We start from the raw sequence: 15,712 nt of genomic DNA on the forward strand, positions 1-15,712 counted from the left end.
CATGATTTATGTGGTAGTGGTAGGGGTGAAATAGACCCCGTAATCGGTTGGAATAAAACCGATGGGTAGGTCGGGCACCCAGGTATGCCTAACAGGGGTAGGTCGGACACCCCGGTATGTCTGACATGGGTAGGTTGAGCACCCATGTATGCTCAACAGGGTAGGTCGGGCACCCATATATGTCTGACAGTATGTTTATGATTTGTATGTGGTATGGTGGGGGAAACTCACTAAGTTTCGTGCTTACGATTTTCAGTTTTGGTTCAGGTACTTCCAACTCGAAGGGGAAAGGGCCGGCTTGATTGCATCGCATCACACCATGATTTTCCGTATTAGTGATTTTGGGATTATGACTCTGATGATGATTTTATATGTATTGTTGCACAACTAAACTATTTTATGTTTACATAGTTTTAGGAAAAACAATATGGTTTATTTTATGATTGATCAACTTAAAAATGAAATTTCCGGGTTGTATTTTTAAGGGTGTTACAAAATAACATCATATATGTTTATCTACTTGTTATATTTCATGGTATTTATACAAAAAAAAAAAGTCATTATTTTGTCGTGTGTTGTTGAATTGTAGCATTTTGTTCATCCATTTCGGAAAAGTTCTTTGTATTTAAGATTCCATAGTTTGAAGTCCTACATTTTAACTCTTGTATTCTTTTATTGTGTTGATACATGCCAACAATAGTCAAAGAAGAAATCTAAAAAATTTGATTCTAACTAAGAAAGAATCTAGAAATGTCGTTAGTTCAATTGTGTTTTTTTAATTCCCGTGTATCTTAGACCTAGTGTGCCTACTAAGAAACGTAAGGGAAATGCTAGGGCTTAGGGTTAAACGTGCCCTAATAAAGGCACTAACTGCACATTTCCGTCCGATAGGTCCATACCACTACACTAGGGTTTAATGTAAAATGTGCCCCAATAATGGTTTATAACAAAATTTTGAACTATCGGATAATAATAGGGTTTACGGTTTATGTTTTACAATATATTGTATTTTGTGAGAAATTGGAATTTGTGTTTTTAAGTGCATTATATTTTGTTATATATAAATAAAAGCATCTTAGTTTTTAATATTTGTTTGTGTTGTTTATGCTTTCTTTAAACGTAAGGCATAATACTTAAAACTCGATTACATAAAAAGTAAACAATATGATAGTCTTGAGACTATGAAATCTAAATTACAATTTGATTACAAAAACATAAAATGCAACGCATTTTCTGGCGTTAGTACTTGAGATTTAATGAATATCATTTGATTGAGTGTTTCGTATTCAAAGTTGGAAGAGAATGTACCATTTCCATTTCGTATAGATACACCATCGACATGAAAAATTAACGAAATGGTGACAATGTGTAGATCTTAGTGATCACTATCGTTATATCACAAGCATAAGGTATACTAGATCATTTCAAATCGTATTTTGTAGATTGACAATGTCCTTCATATAATAATGTACTTCAAATATGATGTTCTCCATGGGGGTATTACTTCCAAGATCCACATTTGAGCATCCTCATTCAAAGCACCATCTATGTATAACATGTGATTTTATCATAAAATCTCATTGTAAAATATATTACGATTACATTTGTCATTACGAGGTTTAGCATACCAACGTTGTATTATGTCAAGAAAAAACCTTAATGAGCATCGTTATCGATACATTTCGTTTGTTCCGCGATAAGGTGCAAAAGGCATCAGCAACATTAGAGGTCGATCTATTATAACGCATGTTGGGGAAGCACGCCCTTGCACATTTATTTTTGCCAAATGTCAATATTGTCAAGACATTCATGTTGACAAGGAATTACACGATATAGCATAGCCAAATTTTCTTCTAAATTATATGTTTTGTATGTTTTGCATGACAACCGCTTAACATGGTTTCTAAGCATTTCCTTTTGAGAGGGTATGTTTATTATGATTAGTGGTTTAAGTAGAAACCATTCATTTAGTTTAACGAAAAAAATTTACACAAAATGTTTTTTCTAGGCTTCCATCGTGACAACATGATAATTTGGTTGTTAATTTGCAATACGCAACCCACAACTGATCGTCAAACTGATTAAACTTAAAAACTCCACATAACTGAATCAAGTATTGCATGTTTATATAGAGCAGGATATATGTAGAAGCCCAAGGCCACAAACTCATATGTAAACCATAAACCGTAAAGTAAACCCTGTACTTATTCTAAAACAAAACTATATGTATTCACATCGTTATTCACATCGATGATTTCTTCAAATTTCATAGCTTCTATAGCCTATACTATTCTCATCACTTATGAGAAGAATCAGAGTCTGTAGAAATCGAACCTTTTTCAATCGAAACATTAGACCACGCCAAAGCAGCACTTCCAACTGTAACCGCAGCAACAATCGAACCCCAAATCCACTTTTGTCTTCTCTTCCTTCTTTGCCTAACACACCGCATTGTTTCTACACAACATAACACAAATCTTAAAATCATTTTCATAAAAAGATAAACAAAATTAAAAATACTTACCCATAGTTTCTTGATTCCTTTGAGACATTTCACGATTAACAGCTTCATAGTACTTTAATCTGTCCAACAACCTAGCAATCTCAAAGTTCTTGGAATCTAAAAGTAATTCCATTTCAGCTTCAACTTCGGCTTTACCGATTCCCCTACCGATGGAATCGGAAACAAATCGGATTACATGAACCTGATTGGATAAATCATCTGCTGATTGGTCTTCTTCCAAATTGGTGAGATTCAATCCAACAAGAGATAATTGTTCGCGTATTCTCCCCCATTGGTTTTTCATGTCATTTATTTTTTCTTCTGCTTGTTTCCTTTTCTCCATTTCCACTAGCAAACTCAGTTTCATTTCACGTAACTCGGTCTCAAAGTCGCTTCGAGAAGACTGTGATCCAATCTCAGATGACAATTCTGAAAGAAAAAAAAAATGAGATTCATGTTTCTTATCAACAAAATTTATAGTGTAAATGTAAGGAAAGTTACCTTCCCAAGCATCATAAAACTCGGAAGCTGAAGTGTTGACTCCATCTGTGCTGCTTCTAACACTCAATGAATCTTGAGGGTCAAAGAAATCATCTGTCTCGTTGTCTTGTTCCAAGTTAGGGTTTGAAATTGAATTATCCTGTTCAACTGCTGCATCATTACTGATATCATTATCATCTGTGCCATTGATCTTCTCATCCACTATCTCCATGATCTTTTCATCAAGTTGAGCTTCATCTTTCTCGGAGAATGTTTTGAGAAGACGGGGCCCACGTCCCTTGTGGTTAACTATATATGGTGATTGAGTGAACGATGATGGGGAATCTGGGATCTCGGGGAGTGGAGTTGGGTCAGGGGTAGCATACAGAGCAGGTGAAATCTGTGTCCAGTGATGCTTTCTTTCTTTGGTTTCTGTGCTGTTGTTTGAATCTGGTTGTTTATCAGTGTCATTGATTTGGTTCCCCTGTTTTGAATCACTTCCATTTTTCCCGGCTGCCATGGATTTTGAAGCTTTTGGTTCTATTAAGCTATGTAAAGCTATTGTTGTGAACGTAGGCATCGCAACATCAAAAGATCCCTATAGCTTCAAGCTTATCTATTCAATCAACCATCAAACAAACGAATTCAATATTAGTAGCAATTTAAATGAATCAATAGCAGTTACGAACACAAAATAGACCTAAATCTGATAATTTCCTCAGTATCTGGCCACCAAACACAATTTATAATTAAAATTTCATCGCCTATCAACAACTTTACTCTAATTTCATTCTCAGCGCTTTGAATTTCAACATTTTATTGATAATTTTGCACTCCGTTGAGTAACACGTGCAGAACTACCTGATTATTATGTAAAACGTGCATCGAATCTATACAGATAATATGTACGCGTAATCAAGCAATGAAAGTATACAATCGAGAAATTCATTCGCAGATACTATAGTTGAACCCCTAGTAAATTCCCAAACTGCATAATTCAAACACAAAGCCATACGTTTTCAGCTTCTATAACAGTATTTACCAGAAATTCAAATCTTCAACGTTCTTACATATCGGAATCAAGAGTCAAACATAAAATATAAACATAAACACTTGATTCGTGCCAGAAGTGAGCATAAATGATTTGCTAATTGATATATGCAAACTTACAGGCATGTATCTGTATATAAATAATATGTATAAATCAGTAAGCATGAAAGAGTCGTACCTTAACGATGGAATTAAAGCGGAGGGAACGGAAGGTGCAACAAGAAACGAAGAAGACGAAGTCGACGATCGGCTTACAAGATTCCATTCGCCTCCCTGGCTTGTGGAGGAAGTCGAGAAGAATCGTTCAGTTTCTTTATTGGTTGCTGGCTATCGTACGCGCCACGTATCACGCTAAAGTATACCGGTTTTTACTAGATATTTACAATTCGCTCCCTTATATTTTGGCTTAGAGATATTTCATGTCCCTGAACTTGCATATTTTGCACTTGATCGTCACCTAGGTTTGGAGTTTTTTATGCCCCTTGCTCTCATCGTCTATCTATTCAAATTTAAGATGAAAGTGTTTGCTTATAAATTCGATAGTTTTGAGTTATGTGTTTTTGTGTTCTTGACTATCAAGAAAAAGAGGGAAATGAATAATTTGATATTTTTTAGTTCTATTGAGTTGGTAATAAAAAAAAATACATCCTAATAAAAGCATATTCACATGTCTATCCTAATAAAAGTCTATTATACATGTTTGATAAAATGAGACCCAAAATAATCACATGATATATCCAAATAGGATCTTCTAAAAAATAAGAGACATACGACATACCTAATGGTATAAAGTATAAAACTCCAATGATTGTAAAAGATGGTCATCAAGATATACAAGACAGTAAAAAAGAAGGTACAACTTAAAATTTAACATAGTAAAATATATATATAGGATATACTAGTACCTCATTACCTCCCTGTAAATCTGCAATTATTTATAAGGTTGTTAATGTCAAAATGTTCGTTGTTGAACACAATAATGCCAAATTTTCCATTAAAAGAGTTACAAAATGGTAACAATAAAATAAAAGAATTAAAAGAGCCTAAAACGTTGGTATATTACATTTATCTAATTCAATTTAATTTAGCATATCTTTAATGATTAATTCACCAATACTTTTGTAACAAAAGAAAAAAAAAATATTTACTAAAATATGTTATAAAAAGAACATTGAAATTTTATCATTTTTATTATAATAATCATACAAGTTGTATCATAATGGGGATTTTTTTTTTAACCTTTCTTCATTTCTTCTAGAAAAAAGTTCATTTCTCCAAAACAAATGACTCAAGATCCAGGGACACTTTATATGACAGTTGATGTGTTGGTAGACAATCATATGCATCCCTTGTTTGCAAAATGTGTGAAAGATTTTGTTCTTTGCATTTATAAGGACATATAGTTCACCTTATAGAAGTTGGAGGACCTACAATGGATTAGACCGAAACAAAGATGTAAGTGTAACTTCATCGATAAATAAAATAAGTGATGCCCGCCTCCCGAGGCATGGTTGTGATAAGATTCAGATTCCGCTCGGTATCTCATGGACGTTGATAGCAACGGAGGGGCGGACCCAACCATGGTTTGGATTTGGGTTTGTTTCATTTTGTCGTGAAATTGAAATAGTTTGGTTTTGATTTTGTGCATTTCGGATTAATTGGAGTAGCAACCCACTCGAATAACCCAAATTAAAATTGAAAGTTAATATATTAGTTATTATTTGTAATTAGATTATAACCCGTTGAAACTACAGTCAAAAATAATTAAATTTTTATAATAAACTCATAATTATTAATTAATTATTTTCAATTAAACTATTAATAAAACATGATTTTGTAAGATTTTCAATATAAAATGCAATTAATTATCGGCAATCATAACCGAAACTTATTCAAGACGAATTTAAATTTTTTCTAAAAATCAGGAATCAAATAAATAAATGTCTAACTTAATGTCAACATCAATATTTTTAAAAAATAAAAAATAATAAAAAGAAATAGCAAGTGTCATTTTTATAGAACATTTGAAAAGAAAAAGTAAATTATAAAAAATAAAAAAGTGACGCTAATTATTATTATTATATAGGAAGATATTTGTTTAAAAGGGAATTTTATAGTGTTTTTAGTATCAAAATTTACATTTATTGCACACTAACTTTTAAATATTAGGTAATCATTCATAAATTTTGAAATACAAGATTTGCTTAAATTCTTATTGTTAACAGTTTTAAACAAGTTTAAACAGCCTATAATATTTGTCAAACCTAAACTCCAAATATATATATATATATATATATATATATATATATATATATATATATATTATAAACTTTCAATTGACTATATACATCTTTTATTAATATAAATGTAATATTTAATTATTTTCATCGTTGAAAGAATAATATATAAAGTATCATTCGACGTTTTATGGTCTAAAATCTCAATATGATAAGTGACAATTTTATCATGTACCAAATCAATCAATAGATGAATAGATCATTATATCGAGCAATTAACAAAAATAATCAACGAAAAAACATATTTGTCCAAGCAATTAGCAAACTGCTTATGGCATAATTCAAATTATATGAACAAATATTGCTCATTACAACATGCCAATGACATGAGTTGTTCCCTCTTGCCATTTTTCAATTACCTCTGATCAAAACAATATATTTTATATTTAAAAAGATTAGAATTTCACAAATTATAACTCAAACGACTAAACCTCTTATATTAGTAAGCATCTTTTAAAATAGAATACTGTTTTTAAAATATAGCTGTATTTTAATATTCAAAGATATTAGTTATTTACAATATTTCAAGAAAATGGAAAAAAGTGTTAGGTGGACCAAAGATAAATTAGTCATTTTAGATGCACATAATTAAAAAAAAAACTTATACTTTTTGATAGTGATGTTATCAATGACACAACACAAAACCAAATTGGGATACAATTTAATTTGAATTTGTGTTTGTGTCTTGTTTTTGTTTAGTATAAATCATGGTGTCGTGTTCATGTTCAAAAATTAACATAAAAATGACAAGATATCACCTTGTATTTGTCATGTTTTTGTGTGTGTTGATTAATAAAGTATTAATTAAAATAAACCAATGATTATTTTATGTTATCTTTAACGTGTTTGTCGTGTTTTTAACTAGATTATGTTTGGGTTAGTAAAAAAAAAGTATATATTGTATCATGTTCGTATTATATAAAAATATATGATGTCGTGTCGTATCACATAAAAGCACGACATAATTACTCGATTTGACACCAAATGTTTAATAATTAATAGGAGTAAACTAAATTTTTGGTCCTTACCATATGTTAGGGGCCGTTTGATAGTTGCTGACTGAGAAAGTGTTGAGCGGGAAAGATCTGTCTGAGTAATAAATTCTGACTGAGTAAGAAATCATGTTGTTTGATTGTACATCTGACTGAATGTGCTGACTGATGCAAAATGACCATTTTACCCTTGTACTCTTTATAATAATAATAATAATAATAATAATAATAATAATAATAATAATAAAACTTCCAGCATAATAAAAAATATCTAATCGATCTATTCATTTAAAGAAAGATTATGAACTCACTAACAAATCTTTTTGTCTACTAATGCTTTAAGGTCTTGTTTGTTATGCAAGACAGAACATGATAGAACCAGGTGTACTGCCTGGGACTGGGGCTGGAACAAAATTGCAATTTTTGATCTCTCGATCTCTCGTCTATGAAAAAGACGTAAATGTCCTCCTAATCCTCATAGCTGAAATGCCCTTGAAACCATGTTGATAAGAATCAAGAAATTATACCCTTACAAACGGAATCACCAAAAGATGGAATGGCTTATTCCAAAGCTCTGATGCCATCCTTGGAAGTGAAAAATGAAGCATTATCAGTTGACCTCCAATTAACCAAGAAATGTGAAATTTAAGCTTGTTGGTTTTGAGTGTTTAGCTTACAATTAAGGAACAAACACCATCATTCAAAAATTTTAACTGTAACTGATATGTAAACTAAAAAAATAGCTGAAATAAACAAAATTTTATCATATGATTCATTCTGTGACCACATCAAAACACATACATATTCTATTTGGTGGATTGGTTTCATTGAGCAATCACTCAAAGGAGTACAAAAAAACAAACAGACAAATAAAAACCAGATTCAACATCATGACCACATCAAACTATTATAACCAAACTCTATACTAAACAGGGGAGCAAAAGGCCTTTCTGGATAAAACTTGTGTAAGGGCAAAATTGTCCAAAGCAAGAGAATTACCAGCAACCTTGTGAAAGAAACATCAATTGTAGCCACTTTAAACTACCAACAACACATCCTTGCCATTTACAAATAATGATATATCTCAGGGGCTTAATAGTAACAGAGGGAGCATCTAGACTTGAGTATAGCACAACTTTCTATTGTAGTTAAAAAAATCCAAGTGTATCCATCGAATGTTTTAAATGTACATAGCACCACTCCTGCAGCAATATTAGAGAGATTAGGAGAGAAGCAACATAGAGAGAGGAAATTACCCCCAAGAGAAAATCAATGTCTTTTTTTCTTTCTTCCTCACTCAACCAGCAGATACAAAAGAAAAATAAGAACATAGGAGCATATGGATTCTGATATGATTTCAGATGGTTGATTGATTGCGAGAATATGAATGGAAGTGATTTCAGATGGTTAATTTCTTACTACTGCTGGAGATATAAACGCAAAAGAGAAGGGGAAACATACCTGCAATTAAATTCGAACCGAAGTGGAAAGAGGCAGTCCATCGATTCTGTGATTGATTTTAAGAAAGCAAAGGAGGTGTTGGATGATCGATTCTGTGAGCCTATTACGAACGAGATGCAAAAGGGGTGTTGGATCGATTCTTCCTACACGTACAGGGATACACACGCAAGGGCACAAGTGGAATTAGACGTCTTCCTTTCTTATTCAGTCGGTTCCTTCTCTCTTGTCGGGTCAGACCTCAATTTCTCAGTCAGAAGGGTTATCAAACAGCTACAGCTGACCGAGTCAGCCAAAATGTCTGACTTGACTCAGTCAGACGAGTATCAGGGCCTTAGTTTTTTGGGTTTGGTTGAAGGCCAAAATTATCATTATAGAACAGTTTAAAAAGATAGATTTAATGATTACATGACTAAAACCGATACAAAACCTCTCACATGGCCAAAATCAAGAAAATATTTTGAGTAAATTATATGAATGGATCATGTGGTTTGGGGTAATTTACATATTTGGTCTCTAACTTTTTTTTTAAACTCGTAGCATCCCTATTGTTTGCTTTCGTTACGCGTTTAGTCTCTATCACACCTGAAATGATTGATATACCCTTTTTTATCTTTTTAGTAGGAGTAAACTAAAATTTTGGTCCTTACAATATGTTAGTTTTTTTGGGTTTGGTTGAAGGCCAAAATTATCATTATAGAACAGTTTAAATAGATAGATTTAATGACAATAGATACATTTAATGACTGCATGACCAAAACCAATACAAAACCTCTTACATGGCCCAAATCAAGAAAATGTTTTCAGTAAATTATATGAATGGTTCATGTGGTTTGGGGTAATTTACACGTTTGGTCCCTAACTTTTTTTCGATCGTAGCATCCATATTGTTTGCTTTTGTTGCGCGTTTAGTCTCTACCACACCTGAAATGATTGATATATCATTTTTTATTTTTTTATTTGTTTTTTTATTTTTCTATTATTGATTTTAAATTCTTATTAATATTGTCTTATTAGAAAAAGGGTTAATAAATAATATTTGCGGGTCCACCATTATATATATATATATATATATATATATATATATATATATATATATATATATATTAAAGGACATGAGAAGTTTCAAGAGGAAATTTCTCTCCTTTATGATTTTATCACATATTTTTACTTGATAAGTTTCAACAGGAAACTTCTCTCCTTTATAATTTTACCACATATTTTTATTTTTTTATAATTTTATCACTAAAGTTTCAAAAAACTTTTTCTTTTTATAGTTTTGCCACATTATTTTTACTTATTTATATTTTTGCCACTAAACTTTCACTTTTACTTCTTTACAACCCATTTTCTTTATTATTTATCATTTTCGTCTAACGTATTCTTTTATCCTTTATTTTTTTTTCTAAAAGGATTCAGTTGTGACTTTTCTCACATTTTTTTATATTTTTCTCAAAAGTGCTCTGTTTCTTTAATCCATTTACAGTTTTGTCTGTCATTTTTCAAGATTATTCTATTTTGATACTTTTTTTCCTTCTATTATCAACCCAAACTTTTTAACATTCAGACTTTCGTCACATGTTTTCTAAAAAGTTGCTAAATTCAATCAATTTTCTTTATTTTTTTTTAAAATTTCGTCTATCATGTTATTCTACCATTTTTTTCTAAAAAGAATGACTCGTGCAACGCATGGACCTTTTCCTAGTTCATCATTATATCCCATACCTTAATTCTCGTTGCCCCGTCTGACCTACCGTGGGGTCACCTTCTCCGACCACGCTTCTCTGGGAGCCTTCCTTCTCCCATACTGTCGCCGCCTCTTGTCAACCCTACCAACCCCATACCGCCACCTCTTCCTATCATCTCTAGCATCGGTTCAATTCAAAACTCAATATTGAACCACTACTTACCTAATCTATTTGAAATCCAAACCTCAAGAGAAACTCTTGTAAAGGAAATAAACAAAATCCGTTTCTGACTCTTTGCTTAAAAACCAGATAAAACTCATAAATCATAATCACCAAACAACCAGCTTTCCTCCCCTGTAACCTAAACCTACCATCACCAAGAACGATAGGGCCAACAATTGAAAGGCAAGAGGCAAGAAATCTGGTTTGTCGGAAGGATGCTCGAGAACCAGTGGTGGGTAAGGTCGTCGCCGACGCCGCCACTCTTCCACGAAGAAGTCGTCGGCTAAACTCTAAACCAAAATCAGAAGAAACACCAAATCCAGAACCAGAAAACACCAAATCAAACCAAAAAATTGTGATAAAGTAAGTCGAAGATGTTGGAGATGGTGTGGGTTGTGTTTCCGACGGAGTAAATCGAAGATGTTGACGGATATGGCGAAGATGCTAGCGGCAGTGACGATGTTCCAACTTCAAGGGTTAGGGTTTGTTCACCGAAGTTGAGAAAAGGAGAGGGGAGTGTTCTTGATTTTTGATTTCCATTCGTCGGAAGCATCTAGGGCATCGACGACGACGATGGGGATGCAGTTCTTGGATGGGCTAAGTTCTTGCACCTTTGTTGGGTAGAGAAAGAAGGACGGTGTATCAGAAGAAAATGTATGTTGGGGTTTGATTGGGTAGCCGGACAGAGATGGATGGGTTTTTTTTCATTTTTGTAAATTGTAAATAAAAAATAAATATTAAAAAATACAAAATAAATTAATAAGGGTAATATAGTAAGTACAGGACAATCAGGGACTAAACGCGCAACGAAAGCAAACAATAGGGATGCTCCGAGTTAAAAAAAAGTTAGAGATCAAACATGCAAATTACCCCAAACCATAGGGACCATTCGTGTAATTTACTCAAATATTTTGGTATATCCTAATCATATAGACAAAATTTGTAATTTACTCGAATATTTTTGTATATCATAATCATATAGACAAAATTTGTAATTTACTCAAATATTTTTGTATATCATAATCATATAGACAAAATTTGTAATTTACTCTATTTTGAAAGTTCATTGGTTTTGGATTTCTTAGTTTCGACAGTTGATGGTTATACAAATATATGATAACGAGAACATAAACCATGCATAGTTGCATACCCACGAAGTCTTATGATAACTAGTTTTTGTAACTTAAACCATGCATAGTTGCATACCCTCGAAGTCTTGAAATTACATAAATACATGTTAATATCATGCCATATAGAACTGTAAATGTCAGATATTTATGCATGTAATAATAACATTATATATTTTTATCAATTTATACAAAAAGTCTTGAATCAAACGATTGATTAAGATGAATGATGATACTTCATTTGGTAGTGATCCATTAGGATTTTCCACATGCCCAAGTTTGGATGCCAAGTCCGTTAATATCCGGTTAAGAGACAAGACCAATAAAAAAACCACCAAGTTTCACATTTGGAGGATTTTCCTTGGAGTGGCGAATAAGGGGAAAGACCGAGGTGTGTGGGCTTGCCTGTTACTGGATCCACATTACTAGAGTCCGGTACGCTTATGGAAATATGTCGCTGGTTCAAAAAAAAATCTAATTGATCACATAAAATATTTAATGTTGACTAGAATGGAAGAATCAAAACGATTGGATTTTTCGGAATTCTAATCCTCTCTAATAAATGAATGTTTTTTTTGTCATTTGCCACACTCTCATTCAATTTGCCAAATGTCATTTTATGGTTATTTTGAATTAATTTTTTTTTCACATGTCATTTTATAAGTTTTTCTATTTTATTACATTCTACATAATATTTTAATGTAACAGTTGCAATAAATATAGTAATAAATAAATATCAATTTTATTAATAAACTTACCTTTTAATTTCAAAATTCCTAAAATTAAAGCTTATTAGTTTCTTTTGGTATTAAAATTATTTGTTTAAATTTAAAAGATAAAAAAGATTTTCATTATAATAATTCATTATTTTTCTTATTTTCTTATAAATTCAAAGTTCTCAAATATTTTAACATTTATATTAATTTTTTTTTAAATTAACCCATGTAATACATGGATCTCACAACTAATTTGATTTATGAAAGAAGAAATTATAGGGTAAATTCAATGTAATCTGGTACACAAAAAATCAAATGTATATATAAGGTATTTTTGATTATTTGATATATAAGAACATAAAATACTTGAAGAGCACGCAATGGTATCTACAATCAATGCATACAAACACTCGATTAATGTAAGAACTCCTACAAGTTTTATGGTTGATTGAAATAATCACTAAATCAGTAGATGACAGGCTTGGCTGAATTAGCGTCCCAAATACCTCCTTCCTTGAGATACTCCAAGTACCTTGAAAACTCCGGTTTAGCAGTCGCCTTCTTCTTCCTCCTCTTCTCTAATAAGCTGTAGAGCGGATGCACTTTCCTCACCTTTCTCATTTGCTTGTCTGTGAGATCTACTTTCACCGGAAAATCGCTGGAGGAATTTGCAGGCAACGATGTGGATCTGATCATCTTAGGCTCCGGCGGTAGATTGTCGACGATGGTGGATTCGCTGATCAACTGATCGTATCCCCGGCGACCTTTTCTCTTGTTCATTGCTCTAAACATGGCTCGAAATTGCAGAGAGAAAAGAGACATTGTGGTGGATTGTGAGGTTGGAGATGGTGGAATGCGTGGAAGATTGAAGGTTTCATAGGCGGGGGATTTGCTCGGTTGAGAATAAATAATTACCGGCAAGCTTTGAACAGGTACAAACTAATTGCAACACCGTGAGAACAAGTCTTGAGATAATATGAATTAAGAAAGTTTAAAGATAAAGTCAACAACTCATTAGATCATTGGAATTGATTTGAATATATTAAAAAAAGTTAATGAACAAGATTGATTAAAATATTTAATTGGTGTAACCATTGCTGTTAAAGTTAATGAACAAGATTAATTAAAATATATTTAAGTGGTGTAACCATTGCTAGTATGGTTTTTGATTTGAATCGTTCATAAGAGCACCCTTTTCCTTTTGTTATGGAATAAGGATCTAATTTATCTTGCAAGTCTTATTCTGATTGATATATTAATCTTAAAATAATATGATATTTACTTTGTCAAAAGTGAGAAATTTTTATTCTTTATTATATATTAAAAATGTACATTATCATATTAAAGAACTAGGTTTCAAACCCGTGTATTACACAGTCTATTAAAAAAGTCAAAATATAAACATTAAGCATTTTTAAAATAAAATTTCGAAATAAATAAAAACGAAATGATGAATAAATAAATAATTTAACCTATACTAATAAAAAAACCAATTGAAATATTTTAAATAATTGTTCTGAAATCACAAATTTTCAAAGGCTTTTAAATCCAATATTATATGTCTTATTGTTAAGTTTGCCGTCATTCTCCAAACAATTATTATTTTTTTACAAAATTAGATGTTTTGTCTTTAACTTTATAATGGTTAATACAAATTAATATGTAAAGCGATTTGAAGATATAAACAACATTATTTATATGATGTTATACAATAAAATATAAAATTAAATAGACTGTAAAGACAATCAATCTTAAATAGACTGTAAAATATGATAAAATATAACATTATTTATATGATAAAATATGATGTTATACAATAAAATATAAAATTAAATAGACTGTAAAGACAATCAATCTTGAAAATAGCTGACAAATTATAAAGTAAAGTAATATAAGTTTAGTATGTACACTTATTATTGATAACATGTGGTTAGTATAAGATATTAAGAAATTTATAAAAAGTAAAATTAATAAAAGTTGTTAAAGTTATTAAAAAATATAAGACGTTAAGATTAGTAAAAAATACAATATATAAACTGAATTATCATAATAATAGTGAAATAATGCATCGTTATTTGGAAATTATAATACATGTTATTGCTACTTAATAAATATAAACAACCTAAAAATCTTGTTGTTATTTGACTGATTATTTGGAAATTACATTACATGCAGGGCCGGCCCATGGGCCTGGGCAAGGTGGGCGACCATCTCGGGTCCCCAAATCCCAAAGGGCCCCCATTTTATACTTGTTATATTGGGGGTACAAAGTGTCAACCCATTAATTCTTAGCTTATTGGACTAATTTTGGCCCAACACTCTATTCCAAAAGACGGAGCAGAAGCAAAAAGACATATACGGTAATGCCTAGCGACTAGCGTGCGTTCCGACTTCGAAAGCAACTTCATGAATGATTTCTAATGAATATCCAAACGACGTCTAGTCGTCCACTTCTCCTGAATCCATCGCCCAACCGTTTAGTTCTCATTGACTCCTTGTTCTTCGATTTATTCTCCTTCTTTTCTGATTTTATAAAATTGTTTACAACTCAACAAGGTACCACAAGTCTACAACGATTTCAGAAAATTGAAACTTTGTGCTTTCCCTTAATTCCTTCTTATTTCTGATTTCCTTTTCTGAAATAACATTAAACATGACTATACTGAGTGACATTGAATTGGATTATTTGAAGTTAGTTGATTTATTTCTAATTTTTCAGTGAGACCTTTTAGAGACTGTAATCGATTTCTTCTCCACAATCGTTGCCTCTGTATTGTGCCTCACTCACTAGAAATCTGGAATCAAGAATTGTAAGTTCTAGCCTTCTTGATTCTTGAAATATCTTATTATTTCATATGTGAAATTCGGATTTTCTGAATCTTTGTATATGAGAGATTAATTGAATTTCTGAAAGTTAATATGTTTAAGTTAGAGACGAAATCAAATTTATGAATGCCAATTTCTTTAAAGATGTTCTGCCCAATTTTGACTTCTCTATCATTCTGACATTTTTTTGTTAATTTGATGTATTGGGCTTTTGATGATTACACTGAAATTCGATTTCGTTTTCTTTAAAGATAATCTATTTAATTTTGTTTTCTTTTGTTATTTTGAACTTCAGTTTTTTTATAATGTTGTATTGTTTTTTTTTCTGATTAGTGGGTATTTACACAAACAAC

The 15,712-nt window shown here is 31.5% G+C and overlaps 2 protein-coding genes and 1 long non-coding RNA gene across 5 annotated transcripts; all 3 read right to left on the bottom strand.

Annotated features, from left to right (window-relative positions):
• Positions 1–2,066: 2,066 nt before the first annotated feature.
• Positions 2,067–4,371, bottom strand: LOC145160163 (uncharacterized). Of its 3 annotated transcripts, none has more exons than XM_079079273.1 (4): positions 4,212–4,371; positions 3,005–3,599; positions 2,525–2,932; positions 2,067–2,457 (listed from the first exon to the last, which is right to left on the bottom strand). In XM_079079273.1, the coding sequence occupies exons 2-4, from the start codon at positions 3,561–3,563 to the stop codon at positions 2,297–2,299; spliced, it is 1,128 nt and encodes a 375-aa protein (XP_078935399.1). In that variant the 5' UTR covers positions 3,564–3,599; positions 4,212–4,371; the 3' UTR covers positions 2,067–2,296. The 3 variants fall into 3 exon arrangements, with proteins under 3 accessions (XP_078935399.1, XP_078935401.1, XP_078935400.1); XM_079079275.1 differs by lacking the exon at positions 4,212–4,371 and adding an exon at positions 4,026–4,147; XM_079079274.1 differs by lacking the exon at positions 4,212–4,371 and adding an exon at positions 3,684–3,774.
• A 3,700-nt stretch (positions 4,372–8,071) lies between these two features.
• Positions 8,072–11,393, bottom strand: LOC145160164 (uncharacterized). The gene is made up of 3 exons (XR_013738041.1): positions 10,506–11,393; positions 8,784–9,704; positions 8,072–8,524 (listed from the first exon to the last, which is right to left on the bottom strand). It is a non-coding gene; the product is annotated as an uncharacterized LOC145160164 (long non-coding RNA).
• A 1,605-nt stretch (positions 11,394–12,998) lies between these two features.
• On the bottom strand, positions 12,999–13,355 carry LOC145158207 (uncharacterized). The gene has a single exon (XM_079077135.1). The coding sequence runs from the start codon at positions 13,353–13,355 to the stop codon at positions 12,999–13,001; it is 357 nt and encodes a 118-aa protein (XP_078933261.1).
• Positions 13,356–15,712: the final 2,357 nt, after the last annotated feature.

The sequence above is a fragment of the Lactuca virosa genome, chromosome 2, assembly GCF_052849685.1.
Source record: "Lactuca virosa cultivar CGN04683 chromosome 2, Lactuca_virosa_CGN04683_v6, whole genome shotgun sequence".
In the NCBI taxonomy this organism is placed as follows: Eukaryota; Viridiplantae; Streptophyta; class Magnoliopsida; order Asterales; family Asteraceae; genus Lactuca; species Lactuca virosa.